Raw genomic sequence first — 27,692 nt, 5'->3', positions numbered from 1 at the left:
GGCAGAGAGAGTGAAAGTACAAGTTTGTGAGCAACAGGAGTTGGGTAAGTAACACGTAGGAAGGTGTCCAGGCAGAATTCACAGGAGCTGGCAGTGGCCTGAAGCTCTCAGAGCACACTTTTGGAGGTGAACAAGGGCTTTGAAGGATGGATGGTGTTGAGATTATCAACTCCCAAGTGAATTTTTTTTTTTTTAGATGGAGTCTCGCTCTGTCGCCCAGGCTGGAGTGCAGTGGCGTGATCTCAGCTCACTGCAAGCTCTGCCTTCCGGGTTCACGCCATTCTCCTGCCTCAGGCTACTGAATAGCTGGGACTACAGGCACCCGCCACCGCGCCTGGCTAATTTTTTGTATGTTTAGTAAAGACGGGGTTTCACCGTCTTAGCCAGGATGGTCTCGATCTCCTGACCTTGTGATCCGCCCACCTCGGCCTCCCAACCAAGTGAATTTTTTACTTGTGTCCTTTTCAGTGCTGTCCTGTGTTCTGTTATCATAATTTGCAATGATCCAGCTTTAGTTATAACCAGTGTCTGATAAGAATTAGATATTTATCTTATAGTAACACTGTGATACAGTTTTTTTTTAAGCACTTGTCTGTATTTGTAACAACTATGGAAGGAAAACAAACCTTGCATGATCTCTGTTTTCCAGATAAGGAGATGGAGGCTATATTAGCTTAGATGACTTTTACCTACATCTACAAAACAAGTGGGGCGGAGGGCACAGGCAGAATGATGTACAGTTCAGGTAACACAGGGAATTTATTATGTGGATACCACTGTGTACTTTTCACTGTGCGGAGGAGTTCAATTCTAAAATGATCAAAATTTTAGGATTTTAAAGAATTGGGCCGGGCATGGTACCTCACGCCTGTAATTCCAGCACTTTGGGAGGCCAAGGCGGGTGGATCACCTGAGGTCAGGAGTTTGAGACCAGCCTGGCCAACATGATGAAACCCCATCTCTATTAAAAATACAAAAATTAGCTGGGTGTGGTGGTGCATGCCTGTAATCCCAGCTACTTGGGAGGGTGGGGCAGGAGAAATGCTTGAACCTGGGAAGCAAAGGTTGCAGTGAGCTGAGATTGTGCCACTGCACTCCAGCCTGGGCAACAGAGTGAGACTCTATCTCAAAACAAACAAACAAACAAAAACAAAGAATTGAAGGTGGTAATTTGAAAGTACAAATGAGGAGGGGCCCCTGGGTATCTCTACGTTGGAAGGTTTATATCATAAATATTTATTGTGAGTGATGGTCCTTTTATATTGGATCTGAATTGTCCATTTAGTCCTTTAAAATTGGAAGATGGCGTGAACAGGGCAAGAACAGATTTCATTTATGCTGATAAATGAAATCATTCTAATTCATTTATTCATTTATACACCCAAAGAACATTCATTCATTGCATATCTATTATGTGCCAGACATGCATTACTAAAAAAGATTTCCCACTCAAGAAATTACCTAATGGAGGAGACAATAGATATTACACTTACAACAAGTAGCTCTAATTTGCAATGAGGAGTTTTTCAGTAGAGTCACGTAGAAAGGGTTTTGAGAGCACAGAAGAGAAAACAATCAATTCTGCTTGGGGGCTTCCTAGGAGTCTGAAGGGAGAGGAGAGTTTTGCTGGCTGAGAACCTCACTCTCACCAGAGGAAAAGGTAAGCAGGTGCAGACTAGGAGGGATGTTCTGGGTCTTACTAGAAGACCAAGCATTTCCCGTAGGTAGTAGGAAGCCACTAGGCATTTTTAAATAGAGACTGATTTGACTTTTGTTTATGGTAATAACTTTGTTTTCCTACCCCAAAATAACTTTTTAAAACAGCCAGCAGAAGGAACGACTGACTTGCTTAGGGAGGACTTTCATGGAGCTGGGCAGGGCGTATTTGTCTCCCTGTCTCTTACTGAGGCACCATCAGCAGACTGGATAGTTGGGAGAAACAAAGAGGCTTCTACCTCAGGGGTCCCAGAACGTGAATTTCAATGCCAAGTTCAAGGTGAAAACAGTGTAGGAACTGACATGGGCTTTCCAGAATTTTAGTCTGCCAAGACACAGCCCTTAAACACAAATGAACTGCCAAACAGGTTCATCGTCCCCATCCCCCTCCATTCTTTCATAGAGGAATGCGGACAGCAGGGCCAAAAAGATGCGATGACAGAGGGGAGGCCACACTAAATGGTAGTTTGAGATGGGTCAATGGAGCTGTGTGAAGAACACACTGCATTATTACTGTTGTCAATTTTATTTTTTAAATAATATTGTATAACTTTTTTTAGTTTATAAAATTTAATTTTATTTAACTTATGCAATACTAGAGAAACTTCTGTAGCGCCAACCCTGGTTTCATCATTCCCGGCTGCTGATTTTAAGATGCTACTTTGACTTCTTCTGCAGACAGAGAACTCACTACCCCATTCCTTCTCAGGTACTGGCACAGCACGGCCACCTATGCCATAGCCACTGAGGTGAGTGGGGGTCTCCAGCACCTGCCCCCAGCCCATCACCCTGTATACCAGTGGCCAGAGGACCTGCTCAAACCTGACCTCATCCTGCTGCTCACCGTGAATCCTGAGGAAAGGTTGCAGAGGCTGCAGGGCCGGGGCATGGAGAAGACCAGGGAAGAAGCAGAACTCGAGGCCAACAGCGTGTTTCGTCAAAAGTAGGTGTCCCGATGCAATGTGAGCGGCAGGCGTTCCTGAAGGGAGATGAACCACTGGCATTGGCTTTAGGATTGTGAGGAAGTGATATTGTTTCCAGTTTTCAAACACAAGACGCAACATCCTCTAAGTTACTTCAGCCCCTTCCAATGGGCTTGTCACCACAGGGCTGCAGCGTTGTTATCTTAAAGCAAAGGTCATCGGACTAGGGATCAGACCCTGCCACTGATCCTGGCTGTACTAGGAGCAGCTGCACCTGGGTAAGACAGTAAGTGTCTCTGTGCCTCAGTTTCCCCAGTCATAGTACAATCACACAGAGCACTAGATAACGAGCTCATAGTAACATTTACCTATTAGATGCTTCCCGTGTGTCAGGCATTTTACTGATGTTATGTCATCCTTGTGACAAAAACATTAGCCGTATTTTACAGTTTACAACTTTAAGGCTCAAAGGATTAAGTGATTTGTCTAAATGTACGTAATTATTCAGTAGTAAAACTGGGATTAAAATCTTTCTGATTTTGCAGCCAGTGTTTTTGTTTTAATTAGAAAGTTATAAACACGACGGCAGAAGGGAGTCTGGCTGGGCCTCCTGCCTCATGACTGAGTATGAATCAGTTCTACACCACTGCATTTAAAAACTGAAGCAGAAATATTTTCTCTGACTCAACAATGATAGCCCTGTTATCATAACATAGTAATGTTATAAATAATGGTAGCTGCTGCAAAACAGGGATGACAACAGTCTTCCCTCCTAAGGTTACTTTGAGAATTAAATGAGAAAAATCATGCAAAATGCTAATGCTTGGCAGAAAACAGGTATTCAACAAGTACTAGCTATTAAACATTATTATTCATTTATTATTTATTAAACAAAATGCATGAATGTCTTCTGTGGGCAAAGCTAGTTACAGTGAGATAAATGACATGGGAAGCTTGCTTCAAGCTATTTATACTATGGTAGGAAAAGAACATTAATGCAAATAGCTGTGTGAAAAAAATAGACCAACTCTTTGTGTTTTGCCTGTCTCCAGGGTAGAAATGTCCTACCAGCGGATGGAGAATCCTGGCTGCCACGTGGTTGATGCCAGCCCCTCCAGAGAAAAGGTCCTGCAGACGGTATTAAGCCTAATCCAAAATAGCTTTAATGAACCGTAGTTACTCTGGCCAGGTGCCACGTCTAACTAGATTAGATGTTGTTTGAAACATCTACATCCACCATTTGTTGTGCGGTGTTCCCAAATTTCTGTTGTACAAGCATGTTGTGTGGCAGAAAACTGGAGACCAGGCATCTTAATTTTACTTCAGCCATCATACCCTCTTCTGACTGATGGAGCCGTCATCACAAAGGACCCTCTCATCATATTCCAGTGAGAGGCCAGCGACTGCTTTCTTCCTGGCATAGTAAACATTTTCTTGGAACATATGTTTCACTTAATCACTACCAAATATCTGGAAGACCTGTCTTACTCAGGCAGCGCCAGGTGTACAGAAGCAGCAGAGAGATCTTCCAGATCAGCAGGGAGGCCCCGGAGCCTCTCCTTCTCCTACACTGGCATGCTGATGAGATCGTGACGTGCCCACATTGGCTTCTTCCACATCTGGTTGCACTCGTCATGATGGGCTCGCTGCATCTTCCTCAGTCCCAAATTCTAGAGCCAAGTGTTCCTGCAGAGGCTGTCTATGTGTCCTGGCTGTCCAAGGACACTCCTGCAGAGCCATTTTTGGGTAAGGAACACTTACAAAGAATGCATTGATTTTGTGTCTGAGGCTCAGCGCCCTTTTGACAGGCTTCTGAGTCATATATAAAGACATTCAAGCCAAGATGTTCCAACTGCAAATATACCAACCTTCCCTGAGTTATATTTTGCTTAATTCTATTCGTTTTCTTTTTTTCTAAAGTATGGCTCTGAATAGAAGGCACATTTTCCATTGAACTGGATGCATTTCATTTAGCCAATCCAGTAATTTATTTATATTGATCTATACATAATATGTTTCCTCAGCATAGGAGCTATGATTCATTAATTAAAAGTGGAGTCAAAACGCTGAATGCAACGTTTGTTGTGTATTTTCATTACACAAACTTAATTTGTCTTGTTCAATAAGTACAGTGGATCTTGGAGTAGGATTTCTTGATAAATTATCTTGCACTTGAATGTCTCATGATTACGTATGAAATTGCTTTGAGATATCTTTAGACAGAAAAAAGTAGCTGAGTGAAGGGGAAATTATAGAGCTATGTGACTTTAGGGAGTAGATTGAACCAGGTGATTACCTAAAATTCCTTCCAGTTCAAAGGCAGATAAATCCATAAATTATTTTATCCTATCTACCATTTCTTAAGAAGACATTACCCCAAAATAATTAAATTTAAGGCTTTATCAGGTTTGCATATAGAATCTTAAATTCTAATAAAGTTTCATGTTAATGTCATAGGATTTTTAAAAGGACTATAGGTAATTTCTATATATGTATATAAAAATGTAATTAATTTCAGTTGAAAGTATTTTAAAGCTGATAAATAGCATTAGGGTTCTTTGCAATGTGGTATCTAGCTGTATTATTGGTTTTATTTACTTTAAACAAAGCTTATACTGGCAGCCTAGGAAAACAAACAATTAATGTATCTTTATGTCCCTTGCACATGAATAAACTTTGCTGTGGTTTACTAATCTATGCTGTCATCCTGGGTACATATTGATTTGTCTGAAAAGTGCTTTCTCAGTTCCCCTTTTAATATTGTGATGTAAAGGAGGGAAATTTTGGTAAAGGAAGTTGAAAGGTGTGAGCTGGCAGGCTAAGTGGAATTTGTGATCAGAGTGCTTTCAGAGAAAGGGGAGGGCTATTGTTTTATTTTAAATATCATTTCCTCATTACAAATATTAAAGACTTTTTGTAATTCATTCTTTGTACACCTGGACTTTTTATATACTGATAGGTATATATGATTTACAAGTATTCAGTAAAATAGCACCTTCCACCCTAAAACTGATGGCAAGTAATCCTTTGCTTGGCTCTGCTCGTTGCAAGATGAGCTTTGTTTTTGTTCCTGTGATAGACCATTAGTTACCCCAAAATTTATTCTTCCTTTCTTCCATGGTAATGTAATATTTAGCTTGGTACATGGGCGCCAGTAATTCCTAGTGCATTTCCAAGGCTCCATTAACAGCTAGAGGTGGGCGACTGGCTAGTTTCTTGCCGATAGTATGTGAGCAGAAGGAATACCTGAAATGTCAAGGGGATATTATCACTTTCCCCTTTAACTCTTCATATCAGCTGCATTCAGAGGTGATAGTGAGCCATCTAAGGACCAAGAGATGAGGATTACACTAAAAGGAATTAGCTTGCCTTAGGTAAATAGCAAGGGAAGGCTCCTCAGAGAGCCCTTGGCCCACTTGGCCCACCAGTCAGTGCCTCACCCCACATAATGTAAAAAGCAGCCTGGGGAAAAAAATCAAGCTGCAGGCACTGATAAGGGAACTAGCACAGGGTGTTGTGCCTGGAGACATGCCTATAGCTGCACAGATAGGAGAGCCTCTGGCCCATTCAGATAAAAGCTTGCACAAACCTCTGGCTCACTCAGATGAGGGAACAAGTCCTGACGTAAAAACGCCTTTGTCCTTTGTATAGTCAGCAGGCTCCCAGGAAAAAGTTTTTTCTCCTTTTGTGGGTGTGGGCACAGTGGGCTCCAGTGAGTTCCAGTGGGCACTTTCATTGCCAGTTTTTGGACTGTGAGTCTGGCCTCTGTGGGTCATAACTTCAGCCCCTGATTGGTCCTAGGCAAAGGTCCTGGGCCAGGCTTTCTGATTGGTCCTGGGCCAGGGTGCCTGGCCAAGCTGAGTCACACCTTCTCCAAGACAGCCGGTAGACTAAGCACATTCATTCCCCTTTCCAGCCCATAAAACCCCCACAACTGGCCTCATAGTGGGCACCCCATTAGAGCTCCCCCTTTAGCTGGCAGAGAGCTTTCTTTTTTTGCTTATTAAAGTTTCACTCCAACTTCACCCTTGTTGTCTGCACTCCTTAATCTTCTTGGAATTAGGACAAAGAACTCTGGATATTATCTCAGACAATGAGAGACTGTTACATCTTGGTGCGTTGGTAAGACTACAACACATTCTGGTGAACTGGCCGGGAAGAAGGGAATTCATCAGAAGGATGATTAAGAGTTGACCTTTAACTTTCATCCTTTACTTGCATTTCTGAGGCTTCTTGTCTATTCCAGTCTAGTTTCCTTTCACAGAGGGCCTAGCTGTCATGTGGGATTGGAAGGTCCCAGGGCAACTGAAGGTTTCTGGCTGGGGCTACCCTTCAGTGTTATCTGAAGGCCCTTGGACTAACTCCAGTCCCCTACAGCCCATCAGGGAGTCAGCATAAAGACTTGCAATCTTTTCCTATTGCATTTTCCTTTCTTCTTGTGGCTATCATGTCTCCAACCTCTTCTTTCTATGCAATGTTGTGGGTGTTTTTGTAACCTAGGGATATGATCTTGCTGAGTAGAGTTAGTTGGTGTCTTAATAATCAAGAATGTAATTCAAAGAGTTGTTGTTTTTGTGATTTCCTGGAAACAGGGAATTCAAGACTTCAGTCTAAATTTTCACCTAGTAAGCGCCTTTCTATCCCTCAATAATAGACATTCATGGCACCATATGGGAGGATCTTTCACCCCAAGTGAATATCCTGGTCTCCTTTTGGGTTGTTTTTTTCCTCCATTTAATAGTTCAGCATTGTCCAGTGAATTTAAACAGTTCTTTTATGAGAGAAGTTAATTTTCTTATGGTGGGGGCTTGCTATGGGGGCAACCTATCAAACCCCAAATCTCTCTTTGTAACTTCTGCCTGAAAATAATTTGGAGTCAGAGTTTTTACCTAACATTTCTAACCCTACAATGCCACCTAGTAGAAAGGAATTTTTCTCCCTGGGGAGCCTTGTCATCCCTCTGCCTCAAACTTCTTGTTTCCCAATTCTTTTCCCTTTTACGTTCCTCTGTCAGTGATCAGACCCCATGTCTTATTTGTAGACCAAAAACAAAAAAAAAAAAACAAGAAAAAACCCTCCACTTTCAACAGCTGGGAGGTAGCCATCCTGATAAGACAAATCTTAGCTTTAATACTGTCCCCATCAAAGGAATGGCAGCCATTCAATTCTTACGTTCATTTGAGGCACCTGTTCTGCATTCAACTACAATGGGATTTTTTTTAAAAGGAATTTTACGTTTGGAAGTTAATCAGTCCCATTCTGTGGAATTCTGATTTTTCACTGGGGCCATAGCAAGGGAAGCCACAGATGGTATTAGGACATTCCCTACATTAAAGAGTCTTTCCCAAACCCTACTACTACATAATCTCTCCTAGGCCTCTTGGGGTACCTTGGGAGCCTTTTGGGCTGAGTGAGTCTAGGAATCCAGCAGGGCGGAAAGCTAGAGCCTTATGCAGGTGAGCATGACTAGTTCTGCCCTACTGGCTCCTCTGGATCCATGGGTGAAGGATATGCTTGCATCCATGGGGCAGCACCTATGATGGCTGCAGGGACCCAGAGGAGAGAAGGAAGGAGAAGAGGAATGCCTTTTCTCTCTTTCCTCCACCCTGGGTAACACAGAAATGAGGAAGAGGACTGAGGGATGCCTTGTCTCCCATCTCTTATTAGATGGGTAACAAACCATCTGCATTCTGTAATCCCCTCTAGTGCATTCTGAATCACTGGAACTCCTTTGACCCTGAGGCTCTGATGATAAAATGGCTCATATTCTTTTGTACAAGGACATGGCCTTTTTACCATCTTGAGGATGAAAAAACCTGGCTTTCTGAGGGAAGTCTTTTTTTATATACTATTCAACAACTAGATATTTTCTGTAGGCAGGAGGGTAAATGGTCCAAGGTTTACTATATACAAGATTTCTTTGCCTTGAGAGACAACCCAAATCTTTGTAAGCATTGTACAGTTGACCCCACACTCTTGGCAGCCATGTCAGACTAGCCTACAATAGATACTTCCCCAAAATCAGAGAGTCAAACCCTTTGGGGAATCCTCAAATGCAACTTCTGGGTGCCCTACCTGCCTCACTTATTCAGGGCTCCCAATAGCCAAATCATTTGTTCCTCTGGTTGTGCCACTTAAGAAATTCCCAACTTTGGACAGGTTCTCTGATGACCCTGATAGATGTATAGAGTCTTTCCAAAATTTAATGTAAGTGTTTTATCTTACATGGAGAGATGCTATGCTACTTTTAAGCCAAACCCTAACTGTTTCAGAAAAGCAGGCAGGCTTACAGGAAGCACAAACATTCAGAGATGAACAATATATCTCCTATAGCCAGTCTAAAAGTCTGGAAGGGAAGAAGTCTAAAAGAAGGGAGGGCAAAAGAGAAAAAGGAGGTGAACAAGTAGCAGAATCTCTATTACCAATAGGGAGGGAGGCGGTATTCCTTGAAAATCCCAATTGGAATGCCGGTGATCCTATAGATGCATTGAATAGAAAACACTTTTGGATGTGCATACTGGAAGGCTTGAGAAGGACCAGTACCAAACCTCTTAATTATTGTAAGTTGTCCATGATAGATCAAAAACCAGGTGAAAATTTCTCAGCCTTTATAGAAAGGCTGAGAGAGGCATTAGTGAAACATATCTCCCTATCTCCTGATTCAGTTGATGGAAAGCTAATCTTAAAAGACAAGTTTATTACCCAGGCAGCCACCGATGTCAAAAGGAAGTTGCAGAAACTGGCCATAGGTCCAGATAGTACTCTAGAGAACCTCTTGAAAGTGGCTACTTTGGTCTTTTACAATAGAGTCCAGAAGGAAGCCCAGGAGAAGAAGAGGAAATATGAGAAAAAACAGAGGCTCTACTGGTCACATTAGAGGCCTATAAAATCCAGAATCCCCAAGGTGCATTTGCTAATCACTACCACTGTGGCAAACTGGGGCACTTAAAAGGGGTTGCCCAGACAGCAAGAAGAAGGCACCTCAACCCTGTCCACCCTGTGGTGGAGACAACTGGAAGTCAAACTGTCCCTGGAGACATAGGTCGCTAGGTCCAGAGCCAGTTTCCCAGATGGTCCAGCAGGACTGATGGGTCCTGGGGCTCAATTTCTTGGCTCCAGCAACTCACACTGCCATTACTATCCAGGATCCCTGGGTGATTCTGGACGTAGAAAGGAGAAAGGTAAACTTCCTTCTGGATACCAGAGCCGGCCTATCTGTTCTCCTCTCCAGTCCTGGCCTTCTGTCCTCCCATAACACAATCATGGTGAGCGTCTAAGGAAAGTCTTTAACTCAATATTTTTCATAGCCCCTCAGTTGTAGTAGGGGGGAATTGCTATTTACTCATGCCTTTTTAATCATGGCTGAGCGTCCTGGTCTTTTACTAGAGATATTCCGGCCTATATGGGAACTACCATCCTTATGGTTCCAGGACAGACTTTTTTCTCCCCTTAGTAGAAATCAGTATTAGCCCAGAGGTGTGGGCAAGTCACAGGAAAATTGGCCAGGCTGCAACTGCTATCCTGGTCCAGATTCACCTTAAGGATCCCGCCTCCTTCCCTAACTAGAAGCAGTACCCCCTAATGCAGTACCCCCTCAAGGACTCTAAGCCATCATTAATAATTTAAAAGCACAGGACCTTCTTGGACCTTGCAACAACCCTTGTAACACCCCACTATTAGGGGTACAGAAACCCAGTGGGGAATGGATACTAGTTCAGGACCTCCATCTCATTAATGAAGCTGTAATTCCAATCCATCCAGTGGTTCATAATCCTGATACTTTGCTAACTCAAATCCCTGAGGGAGCTAAATGGTTCACAGTGTGGGACCTAAAGGAAGTCTTTTTCTGCATGTTATTGCACCCTGACTCCCAATACTTATTTGCTTTAGAGGATCCCTCCAATCAGGCTACCAAGTTGACTTGGACAGTACTGCCTCAGGGGTTCAGAGACAGCCCCCACTTGTTTGGGCAAGCATTATCAAAAGACCTATCTGAATTCTCTCATCCTCAGATTAAAGTTTTACAATATGTAGATGATATTCCCCTCTGTGTCCCAACTGAGGGACTTTCTCAAAAATGCACTGAGGCTCTTCTCAATTTTCTAGCAGGTAGTGGATACAAAATTTCCAAATCTAAAGTTTGGCTCTGTCGAACTTCAGTGAGGTACCTAGGTCTAGTCTTATCAGAAGGAACCAGCACATTATATGAGAAGAGGATTCAGCCTATCTCCTCCTTTCCCCTTCCCAAAACCCTCAAACAGCTAAGAGGATTTTGGGGTTTTTTGCAGATTGTGGATACCTGGGTACAGTGAAATAGTTCACTCTTTATATCACCTTATAAAAGAAACTCAAGTAGCTAAAACTCACTCCCTGATCTGGGAACCTAAGGCTCAGAAGGCCTTTAATCAGCTAAAGCAAGCTTTACTTAAAGCATCAACCCTCAGTCTTTCCATAGGGAGGGCATTTAATCTGCACATCTCAGAAAGGAAGGGGATAGCTTTGGGAGTCTTAATTCAGGCCTGAGGCCCAGCCCAGCAGCCATCCAGTAGCCTAAGCAAGGAATTTGACTTGGTAGCTAAAGGATGGCCAGCTTGCCTCTGAACAGTTGCGGTGGTGGCTTTGCTGGTGCCAGAAGTGACTAAGTTGACCATGAGGAATGACCTGACTGTTTACACCCCCTATAATGTAGAGGGACTGTTATCCTCTAAAGGAAGTCTCTGGCTAACAGATAATTGCCTCCTCAAATATTAAGTTTTGCTGCCGGAGGGATCTGCAGTTCTGTTAAAGGCCTGTCCTTTCCTGAACTCAGCCACTTTCCTTCCAGATGAAATTGGAGAACCTGAACATGATTGTGAAAAAATCGTGATGCAAACCTATGCAGCCAGAGAGGACGTCCAGGAAACTCCTCTAGAAAACTGAGACTGGGCCCTCTTTACAGGTAAAGCTCTATTATAGAACAAGGAACCTATAGGGCAGGGTGTGCAATAGTCACCCTGGATGACATCATTAAAAGCACACCTCTCTCACCAGGTACAGTGCTCAATTAGCTGAATTAATTGCTGTCATGAGGGTGCTTGAACTAAGCAAAGCTAAGGCGGTTAAAATATATATGGATTCTAAGTATGCTTTCCTGGTTCTTCATGCTCATGCCACTATTTGGAAAGAAAGACACTTCCTGACTGCTAATGGGTCTTTCATTAAATACCATTAGGAAATAGATTGTTGTCCTCAGTTTTCCTTCTGCAGGAAGTGGCAATAATACATTGCAAAGGACACCATAAGGGGATGGATGAAATAGCTGAAAGAAATAGGCTAGCAGACCAAACAGCTAAGTCAGCAGTAAAAAAACCCCAAAGTCCCAGCACACTTGAAGCCTCTCTAATTTGGGAGGGCTCTGTAAGGGAAATAAAGCCTCAGTATTCTCCTGCAGAGATAGAATGGGCCACCTCTCAAGGATACACTTTTCAGCCCTCAGGATGGTTACAATCAGAGGATGGCAAATGTTATTTGTCAGTCTCCAGTCAGTGGAAAGTTCTTAAGATCCTTCACCAAACTTTTCACTTGGGAAAGAATAAAACTCATCAACTAGCCCAGAGGTTGTTCTCAGGTAAATATCTACCAAACACAGTTAAACAAATTGTTAATGCTCGTAAGATCTGCCTCAAAAACAATCCCCTCAACAAATGGCATCTCCCCATCCCCAGCAACACAAAGAATGGGAAATTGCCCAGGGGAGGACTGGAAAATGGATTTTACCCATTTTCCAAAGATAAGGGGAATTCAGCACCTCCTGGTGTGGGTGGATACCTTCCCTAGCTGGGTAGAGGCATTTCTATGTCAAACAGAAAGTGCTCTAAGGTGATAAAAGCACTAGTCAATGAAATAATTCCTCATTTTGGACTCCCTAAATACCTCCAAAGTGACAGTGGCCCCTCATTTAAGGCAACTGTTACCCAGGGGGTCTCAAAAGCACTGAGCATACAATACCATCTTCATTGTGCTTGGAGACCACAGTCTTCAGGGAAGGTGGAGAAAACAAATGATATCATTAAGAGACACCTCAGGAAGTGGTCTCAAGAAACTCACCTCCTCTAAACTGCTTATCTTCCTATAGCCTTAGTGTAGGTGAGGAGCACCCCTTCAAATTTGGGGTGGAAGGGGTGTTCCTTTGCCATTTTGAAATGGTGTATGGATGGTCTTTCCTTACCAATGATTTTATATTAGATCAGAGAACTTCTGAACTGGTTAAACATGTAACCTCCCTGGCCCTGTTCTAGCAGGAATTAAAACAGCTATCAGAATTCCAGCCCCAAGAACTAGGGCCACCTCTGTTCAACCAAGGAGACTCGGTACTGGTGAAGGCTTTCTCCTCTCTTTTCCCCTCCCTAGGTCCCAGCTGGGAGGCACCTTATGCCGTCCTTCTCTCCACCCGCTTGGCAGTGAAGTTTGTGGGACTGGAATCTTGGATCCATCACACTCGAGTCAAGACCTGGAATGACCCCTGAAATCGCAGAAGAACATCTCAGATATCAGTGTGAAAAATTCGGGGATTTCAAACTGAAAATACAAAAGATAAGTAAATGAGTGGGAACTCTCTGTTCAGTTCAATCCCACCCTTACCTTACCAGATACTAAAGCCATTTCTACCTTTCCTCTTGAGATTTGCTGTTAGATATTAGAACGTCTCTTTGTCACATACTTACGGAGATTTTGATTATCCATGGGATTCCATTCATAACCTCATAAACCGCCCCCACGAAGAAATTATATATCTTGGTGAGTAAGATTTAAAGTGGAAGTTTATTACTTCACACATATGGGAATTGTATTCACCTTGCTCTTTGTAGTAGGAGTATATACTGTGGCATCTTCTAAGTGGAATATTGGGAAAAGAGTCTCAATTGCCATAATCTTTTGCTTAGTTGTTATTCATATAGCAGGGATAGTAGTCACAGATAAGAGGTAAACATGAAGATTTTGTTACTATCAAGTTTACTAGCATTCACTGTCAGATGTAGCAATGCCTCACATTCTTTGGCCCCTACAATATCAGATATTACTGGTCTGTACAACAAGACTGATTACTGGGTTTGTCCTGAACAATTTACTCAGTTTAATAACACGGGTGGACTCTTTGATGATTCAGAAATCACTATCTTAGGGTTTCCCTCTGATGGCTTTACCTTAAATCATTAAGGACCTAATAGGTATAAAGGGAACATGGTATGGGAGCATTTTTAACTCCTCCCAGAAAGACACACCCCCTGAGGGTAAAACTCACACCCTTAGACTAGGTGAAGTTGATAGAATGATAGCCAATGCCTGTCTCTGCTTTAAGAGTAAAGGAAAAGGACCATACTTGGGAAACCTTAAATATTGCAACAGTATCCTTGTAACTTCTGAGACCACAGAGATCTGGAGACTAAGAAGGAACAAGGGTGACACCAAACATTGGGAGGGACTGGAAAAATTTTAACAATCTAGCCAGACCTCCCAGGTGGAGTTCCCAATGGGAATGTCTATCCCGGGCAGAAATGCCACCCCTCGCCAACCTTATTATCAGGTAATAAATAACACATGGTCCTTCCCAAACATGCCCACACATGGAATCCTGGACCCTGGTATGATATTTGATAATGACAGTGATTGCAAATTTGTGGATGAACAGGCGATGTCTGGACAATAGCCCCTGTAAGGAGGGTTGTCTAAGATACTGGCTGGAACATATTGTGTCTCTGATCTTTGGAAACTATATTTGCCAAAAAGATTCTTCCTTCCCAGCATGTAAAGTTCCAAACGATACTGTGGATGACTATATTAAGTATGGATATCCTTATTCTAAAGATGCTTGAATTAGATGTAGGGAAGGCAACCTCATAAGGCCTGGACTAAACTTAGCTGGAACCCTCATAAATCACAACATAGAACCATCCCTTCAGGGAACAGGGCTTTACTTTCTCTGTGGCTCCAGGCTATGCTTATTCCTGCCCAGGCACTGGAGAGGAACATGCAGTATAGTGGCAATGGTCCCCAATTTGTAATTTTTAAACCCCACTGACAGGGTAGCATCTTTGGGTGACATCCCCAATTTGGGCTCTTTTACAGAAAGTGCATTCCCTCACACATACCAAAACAGGAGATCACTTATCTCTATGCCATCATGTGGAGATTAAACTGAGAGAGAGAACTGGCAAGAATATGCACATGGCAATCCTATATTAGAAAAACCAGGAATAAAATGTGCAATAGCCAGAGGCCTATTTTGGCTTGGCAGTATTCCCCTTCTTGAAAGATCAGTGCTTAATATTTCTATCAGGATGTAACAAGGGTGAAAGGTAACTGTAGGAGCCATAAAAGCCCAACAGCAGTCCATAAATTCTCTGGCCTCAGTGGTCATGCAAAATACACAAACTCTTTATGTCCTTAGGGCCGAAGTAGGGGGTGCTTGTGCATTTGTAAATGAAACATGCTGTTTCTGGATCAACACTTCCAGTCAGGTGGAGGAGAATTTACAAGTGCTTAAAGACTCAATTAGAATCATTGACAAATTAGGTGAAAATGCAAACTCAGTTGGCTACAATCCCTTTTTAATGGATTCCAGTCTTTGTTTTGGACCTGGTTATCTCCTCTACTAGGACGTCTTTTTCCTGTATGCCTTGTGATAATGTCTGGACCTTGCATACTCAATGCTATAACCAGAGAGATGGAGAAAAAGATGAATGGTACTCCCATGTGGAGGGCCACCACAGCCCTGGGCCCTGCCTCCTTGTCCATGTGATGAGCACATTTCTACCTGGTTTAAGCCATTCTTGATTTGGGTTTCTGATCCACACGGAGTTGAATGTATATTCTTCTACTTTTTGCACCAAGAACCTAGGACAGCTTCACTAACATATGGGACTAAAATGTTGTTGTTGTTGTTTGAGACAGAGTCTCACTGTCATCCAGGCTGGAGTGCAGTAGCCTGATGTCGGCTCACTGCATCCTCCACCTCCCAGGCTCAAGCAATTCTTGTGCCTCAGCCTCCCAATTAGCTGGGATTACAGGCATGCGCCACCATGCCTGGCTAATTTTTATATTTTCTGTAGAGATGGAGTTTCACTATATTGCCCAGGCTGGTCTTGAACTCCTTGGGTCAAACAATCCTTCCACCTCAGCCTCCCAAAGTGCTGGGATTACAGGTGTGAGCCATTGTGCCCAGCCAGTATTAAAACTATTTAAAAAGAACCCATGAGGCTGGGTGTAGTGGCTCACATCTGTAATCCCAGCAATTTGGGGGGCCAAGGTGGGTGGATCACTTGAGGTCAGGAGTTCAACTTGTAGTCCCAACTACTTGGGAGGCTGAGGCAGGAGAATCGCTTGAACCTGGGAGGTGGAGGTTGCAGTGAGCCGAGATGGTGCCACTGCACTCCAGCGTGGGCAACAGAGCAAGACTCCATCTCAAATAAAATAAAATAAAAAATAAAAAGAACCCATGAGATATAAAATGCTATGTATATTGAAGAAAATACTGAAATCAATTATATGCAATTATTGATTGATTGCTTAGAGCTTAATAGATTAGATCCTGTGGAGTTTTCTTTCTGTCTGCTAGACTGGGGTGCCTCGAGAGAAGGAACCATGACACTTTCCTATGTAAAAGTTGTCATACCCCGAAAGTGCCAGGTACAAAGATGACAGTCAATTCATATTTCTTGTTTAATTCTCAAAGTTATAGTCTAGACATAAGTTACACTAGAGGATTAGAATATATAATAAAGTACGAATTATGTGATATGAACAGTGAATCAGTTTAAAATATTTTTGAAGCCGGGAGACATGCCCAATGCTTTTTGATGTCTCCCACAGCCAACATGGAGTTTGAATGTCTTAGCTCAGTGGTTCCCAACTCTGGTTGTACATTAGAATCACCTGTGCAAGTTTTACAAAAAGGGATGCCATGACCCTGCTATAGATCCATTAAGTCAGACTATTCAGGAATGGTGTGTGTGTGTGTGTGTGTGTGTGTGTGTGTGTGTGTGTGTGTGTGTTTGTGTGTGTGTGTTTTCCATTTGATCTGATGAACAGTTGGGATCAGGCACTGATCTGCTTACATAGTTTCAAATATTCCTAAGCAAGTTGAAGGCACATGGCCAGCTACTAACTCACCATTTTCCAAAGCATGAAGTTAAATCACAGTCTGTGAGGCAGACATGGAAAATAGCCAACCACTCCTTTGTGGAAAGGGCTGGGCCAGCTGAGTCCAGCACCACAATGTCAGTGCAATTCTGTGATTATCTCTTGTTCAATGTGCATTTTAAGGTATATGTTATATGGGAGAGAGGTATTTGCAAATTTAAAGAGTCAAGAATATGTCAGGATTTAGTCCTCATAAATTTCATGTATTTAGAGAGTGACATAATGCTGTTTGTCCCACAGTATCTACTTACCACTTATTCTTGGTGACAGAATTTTAGCTGGATGCATGACTTTCTAGATTATGACTGCATTTCTTGGACTGTCTTGCAACCATATGTGCCACTGAAGTATGGTCTGGCCAATGGGGTGTGAGCAGATAAATATGTACCTCTTCAGGACTGTTTTTGCTCTCACAGAGGGTTGTGCTCAGATCCCATAGTCCTTTTCTGCCTTTCTGTTCATTGGAAGATAATAAGAATTGAAGAAGTCACTTTGACTGTGAGAGGAAAGTTATAGGTTGAGATGGTAGAGTCAGCTCACCTGCCCTTGCTGCTTACCTTGAACTGTTATGGGAAAGGAACATTCATCTCTATGTTGTTCAAGACATGGTGATTTGGTAGTCTCTCTCTCTCTCTCTCTCAGAGAAAATAATGTTATATCTTAACACATACTTAATATGCTCATTTATGGTGAGTTTATATAACTGATCTCTTAGTTTCTAACTTTATTTTTCTCAAATATAAAAGTAAATATATAACAAAGGACTATTGGGTATGGCATAGGCAGTTGTGAAATGAGTTAATATTGATATGAGCACACATTAGAAAAAAAATTTATAGGGAAGGGAATGGAGCTCAGCTTTGAGAAATGGGCAGACATCCTTCAAATTTATTTTTGTTATATACAACTTTGTAAGTGACAGTTTAAATTATCTTAGAAAACAGACCTGGTCTTCAGAAGGCTCTGAAATATATGTCTTTCTTTTTCTGATGGGATCCCAAATGGAGTTTCTTGATTCTTGCCAATGTTAAGTCAGTATTCATTTTCATCCCTGAATTTTGAGATATAGAATGCATTAATCACTTGTACAGAAGCAGAAAAGATATGAACAAACTCGGATTGAAAAGTTGACTTCATGGCAATTTTTTTTCTGAGTCATATTTTTCCGTTATTTTATCTGGGTTCAAATATGTCATTATATAATTTAGAAACAGATGTAATTCCTCAGCTACAGTGTCTTCTGCTCAGTGCCATGTTGTTTCTGCACCTGGTATGACTAAGTAAGCTCTTATCATAGCTGTACTTCCTGTGGAAAACAACTGTCAACTCTGGAGAAAAAAAAATGTTCTGCAGGCAGCATAAAGAAGAGAGGAGGATATTAGAGTGGACTTGAAACTTGGAAGAAAGGAATGTCTTAGGTTTTTATTCTAATGATAGGCCCATGTCAGCTCCACCTTGGTGACTAAACCCTGATAGAAAAGACAGAAGGGTCTTTCTGTTATGAAATGAGACCACTGGGAAATGAAAGACAATCTTGCAAAAAAGACAGCCAAAAGGGGGAAGGCCTAAATTTTGAGTATATACTCTGCCCAAATATCTGACTATTTCACAAATCATAGATGTGCAGGATAGACTTCAGCAAAAGTTAAAATATTTGTATGAGATTTGAGCTGACATCCAAAAGAAGGTGTGCAGTTTTTGTCAAATGAAGCTAATTGCGCCCTAGAACTCAATTCTTTTTAGAGGACTGTAACAGAATCCAGAGTCTCCACAATGTAATATACACAATATCCAATATACAATCCAATATTATGCAACATACAAGGAACCAAGAAAATATAAAACATTATCAAGCGAAAGAAATTGATCAATTGAGAATAACCCCAAGGTGACCCTGTTTTTGGAGTTAGCAGATAAGAAATTTAAAGCAGCTATTATAATTGTGCTCAAGGATGTAAGGGATATGTGTGTCATAAATGAAAAGATAGGAAAGCTCATGGAGAAGTAGAAACTCTAAAAAAGTATCAAATGGAAATTATAGAACTGAAAATTACAACAGCTGAAATTAAAAGCCATCACTGGATGGCTTTAGTGGTGTAATAGAATTGACAAAGGGAAGAGTCCGTATACTTGAGGATAGATTAGTGGAAATTATCTGCTCCAAAATATAAACAAAGGATTGGAGACTTGTGATACAATATGAAAAGATCTAACATACATGTAATTGGAATTCTAGAATGAAAAGAGAATGAGAATGAAATGTTTTTTAAAAGTGAAGGAACCATATTTCCCCTTTTATGGGTAAATGTTTTCAAAAAATGTTTCTCCAATATAGTGAAACATAAATTTACAGATTCAAAACATCTCAGTGAACCCCCATCATTGTAAATCCAAAGAAAACCATGCCTAGGCATATCATAGTTGTATTGGACAGTGACCTTCTAAAACTGATGTCCTTTCTGGAACTTCAGAATGTGACGTTATTTGGAAATATAGTTGTGCAGATGTAATCAAGTTAAGATGACATCATATTGGATTAGAGTGAACCTTAATCCAATATGACTAGTGTCTTCATAATAAGAAGAGGAGATAGAGACATGAGACACAATGTCATGTGATGATAGAGGTAGAGATTGGACTGATGCAGCTGAAAGCCAAGAACACCAAAATATGATCATCACTACCAAAAGATGGAAGAGGTAAGGAAGGATTCTATTCAGAATCTCAGAGGGAGGACACCTTGATTTTGGACTTCTAGTTTTCAGAACTGTGAAAAAATAAATCTCTGTTGTTTAAAGCGGCCTAATTTTGAGTATTCTGTCACAGCACAACTAGAAAATTAATGCACTCATCTAAACACTTAAACCAAAGATAAAATCTTGAAAGCAGCTGAAGAAAAAATACATTATAAATGTTTATGTGAAAACAAAGATGTAAGTTATTGCTGACTTTATTTTAGAAACTATGGGCAAGAGAGTGCAACAAGATCTTTAAAGTACTGAAAGAAAAATATGCCAACATAGAATTCTATGTACAGTAAAAATGTGCGAAAATAAGATGAAGTAATGACATTTAAAAAAAAAAACAAAGGTAAGAGAATTAATCACATATAATGCTACATTAAAATGTATGATGTGGCACATTATCAACATGTAAATTAATGTGATTCATCAAAATGTTTTAGATTTTGAGCCCCACTCTGAGTTACTCAAAGAGTTGAATGTTTGTTATGGACTGAATGTTTGTGTCCCCCCCACCTCCAAATTCTTATGTTGAATCCCTATCCCCTAGAGTGGCTGCATTTGGAGATGGACCTCTAAGGAAGTAATTAAGATCAGTGAGGTCACAAGGGTTGGGTCCTGATCCAATAGGATTTGTGTCTTTATAAGAACAGGCACAAGAGTGTTCTCTCCCTTGCATGCGTGCACTCTCTCTCTTCCCCTCCTTTCACCTGCATAAAGAAGAGGTTATGTGGGCACATAGTGAGATGGTGGCCTCCCATGAGCCAAGAAAAGAGGGCTTAAAATGAATCCTACCTGGCTGGCACCTTGATCTTGGACTTCCTAGCATCCAGAAATGTGAGAAATAAATTCTTTCCCTTTCTTTTTCTCTTTCTCTTTCTCTTTCTCTTTCCCTTTCCCTTTCTCTTTCCCTTTCCCTTTCTCTTTCTTTCTCTTCCTCTTTCTCTTTCTCTTTCCCTTTCCCTTTCCCTTCCCTTTCTGTTTTCCTTTTCCCTTTTCTTTCCTCCTTTTTCTTCCTTTCTCTTTCTTTCTCCCTCCCTCTCTCTCTTTCTTTCTCTTTTTCTTTTCTTTCTTCTTATTGGGATGGTTCTCTATTTCCCAGGCTGAAATAGATCACTGCAGCCTCAAACTCCTAGGCTTAAGCAATCCTCCTGCCGCAGGATCCTGAGTTGCTGGGATGGCAGTTGTGAGCCACCATGCCCAGCTTGTGAGAAATTTCTGTTTAAGCCACTAGCCTGTGGTATTTTGTTATGGCAGCCTGAGCAGATTACTGCAATGTCCTTTAAATTAAAATAAATTTTCCCTAAGCACAGCAAGCATTTCTATTAGTAAGTGGGAGGCTCAGTCAGTCTTCACGTATGCAAAAGTATTAATAGAATAGGCCTGGGAATGAAAGTGCCTAGTGTTCTATCTCAAACAGTCTACCCACTCAGGGAAACAGCTGTGAAGCAGACACAGCACTTCTCCATTGTCTTCCTTCCTCAGTGGTACATGCCTGGTTTTGTTTATTTTTTTCTTAGACTAGACTAATCTCCTTTTGTGCTGATCCTTCTCTCTGTAAAATCTCTTCTCTAGGAGCATTTATATAGTATCTTAAAAGTGTTTGGATGCTTGGATCATTTTGGAACATACACCAAGAAAGTAATCAGTGGTACACATAAAAAGGTTTTATTATAACTATTATCTTTAAATAATCAGAATATATTTATGTATGTGTATAATGTGTTTATTTATAATACATACTGGTTAAATACATTGAGATAAATCCTTTTAATATAATGCTAAGCAGAATGCTGAGCATCTAAGAAGATGTAAATTATCAAAAATACATTTTTTCTCAGTGATAATCTGTGACTTTTTTAACATCTTAAAAATTTTCCCTATTTCCTACAACAGCATGGAAAATTAGAAATGCCATCTTTAGCAGCTTTATTGAGGTATAAATGGCTTGGAGAAAAGTACACACATTTAAAATGTACAAGTTAATTAATTTTGACATATGTATAATCTCATGAAACCATCACCACCGTAAAGACAGTGAACTGTAATATCACCTCTAGAAATGTCCTTGGGTCTTTTTGCAGTCCCACCCTTCTGCCCTCCTTGACCTTTTTATTCCCAGGCAAACACAGGTCTGACTGTACAGAAAATTAGTTTTTATTTTCTAGAATTTTAGATAAATGGAATCATACAGTTTGTGCCATTTTTATTAGACTTTCTTCAATTAGCAGCAAAATTATTTTGAGATTCATACATGTTGGTTTGTGGATCGATAATTTATTCCATCCTCTATATTTCTTTTTTAATTTTGTTGGGTAGTATTTCATCTTCTGGACATGTTATCCTTAACCTGGGTTGATCCCAGATTTTAACTGTTGCAAATAAAGCTGCTTTGGGCACGGTGTGCAACGCTTTCTGTTGTTTTTCATGTCTTTGTGTAAATCTCTATTTCCGTCTAATATTTTTTCTTCTTCTGAACAACTTTCTTTAACATTTCTTATGGTGAGTCTGCTGGTGGGTGATGAATTCTTTCAGCTCTTGTATATGTAAAAAAGTCTATATTTTACCTCAGTTTTTGAGAGAGATTTTCCCTTTGTGTAGCATTCTAGGTTTCAGAGTTTGTTTATTTATTTCTTTTAGTACTTTAACAATGTTGCTCCAGTGTCTTCCCACTTGCATTATCTCTGACGGGAAATCTGCTGTCCTTTTCTGGTTGTTCCTCTGTATGTAACCTGTATCATTTCTGGGCTGCTTTTTTTCTTTACCTCTGATTTGAATCATTTGATTATGATGTACTTTGGTGTACAGTTATTCATGTGCTTGAAGTTTGTTGATCGTGTTTCATCTGTGGATTTATAGTTTACATTAAATTTTGTAAAAGAAAAAAGCTCAAATCCCACAACTCACCGATGGTCTTTTATTTATTTTGTTGCATTCTTTTTTGCCCTGTGTTTTTTTCTGGGTAGTTTCTATTGCTGTGTGTTCAAGTTCACTAATCTTTTGTAGTGCTCAATTGCAATGGATCAACCTAATGGACTATAAAGTTGTATAGTCTGGCTAGTAAGAACAGACACTAGGCAGTGTCTGACTCTGACCGTGGCTTCTAGTTCCTCTAATCTTTTTGGATGTTTCTTCACCTGGCCTTAGGTAGCATTTCTCACTCTCACGGTTCAATGCTCACGGAAGACTCTCTATAGAACTCAAACATTCTCTCTGTGCATCTCTAGCTCCAACTGCCTTGGTCTCCTGGGACTCCCAGCTCTATCCCTCAACTCAGGGGGTCTGTTGGATTCTTCCTGTTTATTCTTTCAGTCTGCAAACTCCCCGAAGTCAGTGTGCTCAGGCACTTGTAGGGCTCACCTCATTTCTCTCTGGTCACAGGGACATTTTCAATTGTTACTATCGTTTCATAACCTTGTCTGATTATTTGGTTTCTTCATGTTGGGGGATAAAACTTGCTATTACTCCATCTTGGCAAGATGCAGAAGTCCCTAGTGTGGTATTTTAAACAAGCAAAACCACCCTATCTTTCCCTCATATGTCACTTTTTATATCTTTATTTTGTAAGATTTCTTTAACTTTGTGTTTAAATCTTCTACTAAGATTTTCATTTCTGCTATCAACTTTCTAAATTCCAAAGCCCCTCCTTTCCCCCCTTTTCTTCTTTCCTTTCTGTCTTCCTTTTCTTTCTTCCTCTCTCCCTTCCTCCCTTCTTTACTCTTTTCTTCCCTTCTCCATTTACTCCTCCTCTGCATTCTCTCCCTGCCTTTCTTCTTTTCCTCCTTCCTTTTTTATTCTTTCTTTTCTCATTATTTAAGTTTCTTTTAAAATATTTTTTTCTTGGATATAATATCTGTACTTATTTTTCTGCCACTATTAATTATTGCTTCACTTACAGTGATTCCTGCAAACTTTCAGTCTTCTCTAAGGTGGGGCTTTGTTTATTCATTTTATTCACATCTTCCAGGTGACATGGTTTTCTGGTGCCTTGGCAACTGCTCACGATGCATGGGAAGACTAAACACTTTGTGCACAGCATTCTGTCTCATCCAGTGTAGCCTTCGTCTGCATTATTGCAACAGACACCTCCAGCCTCTTAATCTGTGTATGTAACCTAATAACTCTTTTTTTTTTTTTTTTTTTTTTTGAGACAGAGGTTCACTCTGTCATCCAGGCTGGAGTGCAGTAGCATGATCTTGGCTCACTGCAACCTCTGCCTCCTGGGTTCAAGCGATTCTCCTGCCTCTGCCTCCCGAGTAGCTGAGATTATAGGCATACGCCACCATGCCCGGCTAATTTTTTGTGTATTTTTAGTAGAGATGGGGTTTCACCATGTTGGTCAGGCTGGTCTCAAACTCTGACCTTGTGATCCACCCGCCTCGGCCTCCCAAAGTGCTGGGATTACAGGTGTGAGCCACCACGCCCGGCCGAATGTTTGATATTTTTAAGAACCTTTTAGGTATGGTTTTGCTTTTTCACTCTTTTCATCCTTTAAAGCACACATCTTGTTACAACTCTTCCATGGAAAATCTCTGTCTTCCAGGGCTAAGCAAGGCTGTCCTTGGTGTGGCTCACAGACTGAATACAGCCAGCATGGTGCTATTTGATTTTACTTACAACAAACAAACAACTGTTCAGATTATTAGACAATGGAATGTGAATACCTTTGGAGTCACAATTTCTCCAATTTGCCGTGTCTCTCTGTTGCTCTACAACTGTAAGGAGAGAAAAATAATAGTAAGAAGAGCCTCCCTCAATAGAGAGACAAACATACACACCTGGTGATCATCACGGTGGGCCTGCCCACCCTGGCACAGGTGGGTCAGACAAACCTGGTCTGATTCTGATTTACTTTGCCTGAGAGAGTCAGCAAAGGTTTCAGAGAGAGGGAATCAGAAAACCCTCATGTAAAACAGATATAATACGTGTTAGACCAAATTACAGTGGAGTAAACATTTCTTTCTTATTAGTGTCGTTAGTGCTGTGTTTCTTGTCCTATTCAGTGACATGCTTTGACCTAGTAATTTTTATACGTGGACTGATTTTCAGATGCATGTGGGCATAAATTAAATACCAAGCATCTAATGTGGACTCGTGTATTTCTTTTATATTTATTTTTTATTTTTATTTTTTTTGTAGACCGAATCTTGCTCTGTCGCCAGGCTGGAGTGCGGTGGTGCGATATTGGCTCACTGCAACCGCCGCCTCTCGGGTTCAAGCAATTATCCTGCCTCAGCCTTTTGAGTAGCTGGGACTACAGGCACATGGTACCATGCCAGGCTAATTTTTGTATTTTTAGTAGAGACGGGATTATCACTATGTTGGCCAGGATGGTTTTGATCTCTTGACTTCGTGATCTGCCCTCCTCAGCCTCCCAAAGTGCTAGGATTACAGGCGTGAGCCACCGTGCCCGGCCTGGACTTGTCTATTTCATTTGGAGACCTACAATTGATCTAAATCTACTTTGCAGCTTTTCATTGTTAATTTTAAATTTATTTAAACAAGTAAAATATTTAAGACATTTGTGTGGAAAACCTGTAACAAATTGCATTTGGTTCAATCCCTGATTATGTTTTAGATATGCCAACTTTTTCTCTTTTTTTTTTTAAATTTGATAAAAGCTGAAACCAATTCAATTTAGAGCGAATACATTACATTTCCACTAGAGGGAGGAAAAGCGCTAATTTTGAACCTTTATGAAGGAACTGTGCTTTTGCTGAGATAATCACTTCCCTCATTACACACAAACTGTGCCTGGAAAAACAACAGTAGTTCCTTTCATTTTTATGTAAATGTCTGCTCTAATGGGAAAACAAAGGACAAAACAGGGAACATTTCTAGGTCAAAGTAGCAAATCTTTAAAAGTGGCTAATTTCTTGCTTCAAGAATTCTAAATACAGCCCTAGGGTCAGAAAAATATTCAAAGGAAAACCTTAGTGATCATGGAACGCAATCTCTTTCTTTAATAGTTGTGAAAAATGAGGCCCAAGGAAAGGCCTGCCCTGCCTAGGGTCATATAATTTGTTAGTAGCAGATGCACGCGAGAATAGAAGTTCTGCAGTTCTTTCTCTAGTGCTCTTTATAATGCAGTATGGTCTCAGCATATCTGATGCAGTAAGTGATATGTATATACACACACTTTTTTTAGGTACATATATATGGATGCATATATTTTCTTCCATGTGAGGTAATGATTTGAAATTTGGCTTTAAGAGACATTATGGGGATTTTATGTGTCCTTGTTTATTTGCTCTTAAAACCTCCCTACCCCCTCGTCGTTGTAGAACTCTGGATGCACTGCTTATGTTGGATACAGCTAATGGGTCCTGCAAGGCTCAGGCTCTTGTAATTATTGAGCAATCGCCAAAATACTGTGGTTTAGAAAACACATCATAAACTTTTCTGTGAAGTCTCCAAAATTTTTATTAACATGCATGACATTAATGGTTGTGCTTATTTTGCCATAATTGAGGGTGTGTCCCATTTCTCTCAAATAAGAAGGCATTCAAGGGAGCTATCAAATTTCACTTTTGGCTGAACCTGGTCTGTAAGCTTTTCCAAACCTAATGCATTTATGCTCATCTTTGAGATTGAAAATCTTATTTTCTGTGTTTTAGTTGAAGAAAAAAAATCCAAACACTCAAGGTCTCCATTCTGAAGCTGTAATTAAGAAAATATCCATCAATAAATGTGTTATTATTTTAAGCCATAATTTTTTTTCAGTATGTCTTGTTGTAATAACTAACGATTGAAGAGTTTTCCTCATGCCTCCAAATATCCTCACTAGTATCTCTAGACTATTTCTACCTGAAGAGAGCTTGCATTAAAAACAAGGGTTAGGGTTAGGGAATTTGGAGATACATTTATAAGGTGAACTTTGGGCGGAACTGTGGTCATTTTATTAATTTTAAAAATTATTAATTCTTCCTCTTCTATGTGCATACGTGCAAAGTAATGAATGAAGGAACTTCTGGCTGCAAGCAGATGTAGGTCCCACTTCTAACTGAGTTTGTGACCTCTGACAAGTTATTCATCTTTGGACTTTAGTTTTTTATTTGCAAAATAAGAAGATCAGACATGAGGAGGACCAAGAGCCCCTTTCTAGTGGGCCATGGCTTTAATTGGCCATGACAAGTGGAAGTCACTTATAGTCTTAAATGTCTTATAATTTTTAACAGGATCATAACACAAGATATGCTGTTTTATGCCATTCTGTTACTACTCTAATAACTTGAGAAAGCATGGTATTGGTATATAATGTGTTCCATAATGCATTGGTTCCCACAAAACCTTCAAGTAAATCAGTCTTTTGTAAAAAGACTTCACTTTATGTTCCTAGGGAAATCGAAGTGACTTCTATGATGACTAAGGAGTGACCATTTCTATCACTCCCTTAGTCCAGCTCCCTTCAACTCCCATGAGAACCAACTAATTTCCTCTCTGATCTTCCTGCTGACACAATGCTCTACCGCCCCCTACAGTCTATTCTTTGAGCAGCACCCAATACCATCCCTACTAAACTTAATTAAAATCAACTCACCCACCTGTTCGTCATGCTTAGAGCTTCATTCAGGCCTTGGTTCAGGTCTCTATTCAGCATTGTTCTTACAAGGGGCTTTCTCCACTACTCAGTCTCAAATAGTGCCTTGCATCGTTCTCCTCCCCTTGGCTCCACCTCCTTACTATTAATACCTACCTCTGTCTATGTCTATGTCTGTATCACATCCATCATCATAACTGCAACTCTGTCTCTGATTACACTTTACCTCTGTCTATATGCATAGCTCTGCCTGTACCCACGTACATATCAATAACCATACCTATATCTGTAATATGCCTGTGTTGATTTCTACTCCTGAACTGGAGTCTGCACTCCATGAAGGCATGGACTTTGTTTTGCTCATTACTGTCATTTCAGTGTTTGGAACAATGCCTGGTATATACCAGGTTGGTGCAAAAGTCATTGTGGTGTTTAGCCATTACTTTTAATGGCAAAACCACCACAATGACTTTTGCAAAGGAGCTCAATAAATATTTCTCAAATATTTATTGAGGTACAAATGTGGAACATTGACTTGAAGTGTCAATCAGACTTGACTGAGATTCGGATTGGGGCCCTTTTAGCTGTGCGATT

General features: G+C 40.7%; 1 protein-coding gene across 8 annotated transcripts in view; it reads left to right on the top strand.

Annotated features, from left to right (window-relative positions):
• CMPK2 (cytidine/uridine monophosphate kinase 2) overlaps nt 1-27,692 on the top strand; it is an 82,119-nt gene that overhangs the window by 11,529 nt on the left and 42,898 nt on the right. For 6 of the 8 annotated variants that reach the window (XR_009209372.1, XR_009209374.1, XR_009209373.1 and 3 more), the window contains exons 4-7: nt 2,426-2,659; nt 3,692-3,776; nt 11,464-11,577; nt 13,029-13,415. Coding sequence is in view for 1 of the 8 variants with exons in the window: in XM_032172131.2 (XP_032028022.1) it covers nt 2,426-2,659; nt 3,692-3,815 (358 nt within the window). In the remaining 7 variants the exon portion in view is untranslated. Of the gene's footprint in view, nt 1-2,425; nt 2,660-3,691; nt 5,496-11,463; nt 11,578-13,028; nt 13,416-27,692 lie in introns of those variants that run through there. The other 2 variants (XR_004251211.2, XM_032172131.2) reach the window with 2 other exon arrangements.

Source organism: Hylobates moloch, unplaced genomic scaffold (genome assembly GCF_009828535.3).
Source record: "Hylobates moloch isolate HMO894 unplaced genomic scaffold, HMol_V3 SCAFFOLD_13, whole genome shotgun sequence".
Lineage (NCBI taxonomy): Eukaryota > Metazoa > Chordata > Mammalia > Primates > Hylobatidae > Hylobates > Hylobates moloch.
This window is presented reverse-complemented; position numbering and strand designations above follow the sequence as displayed.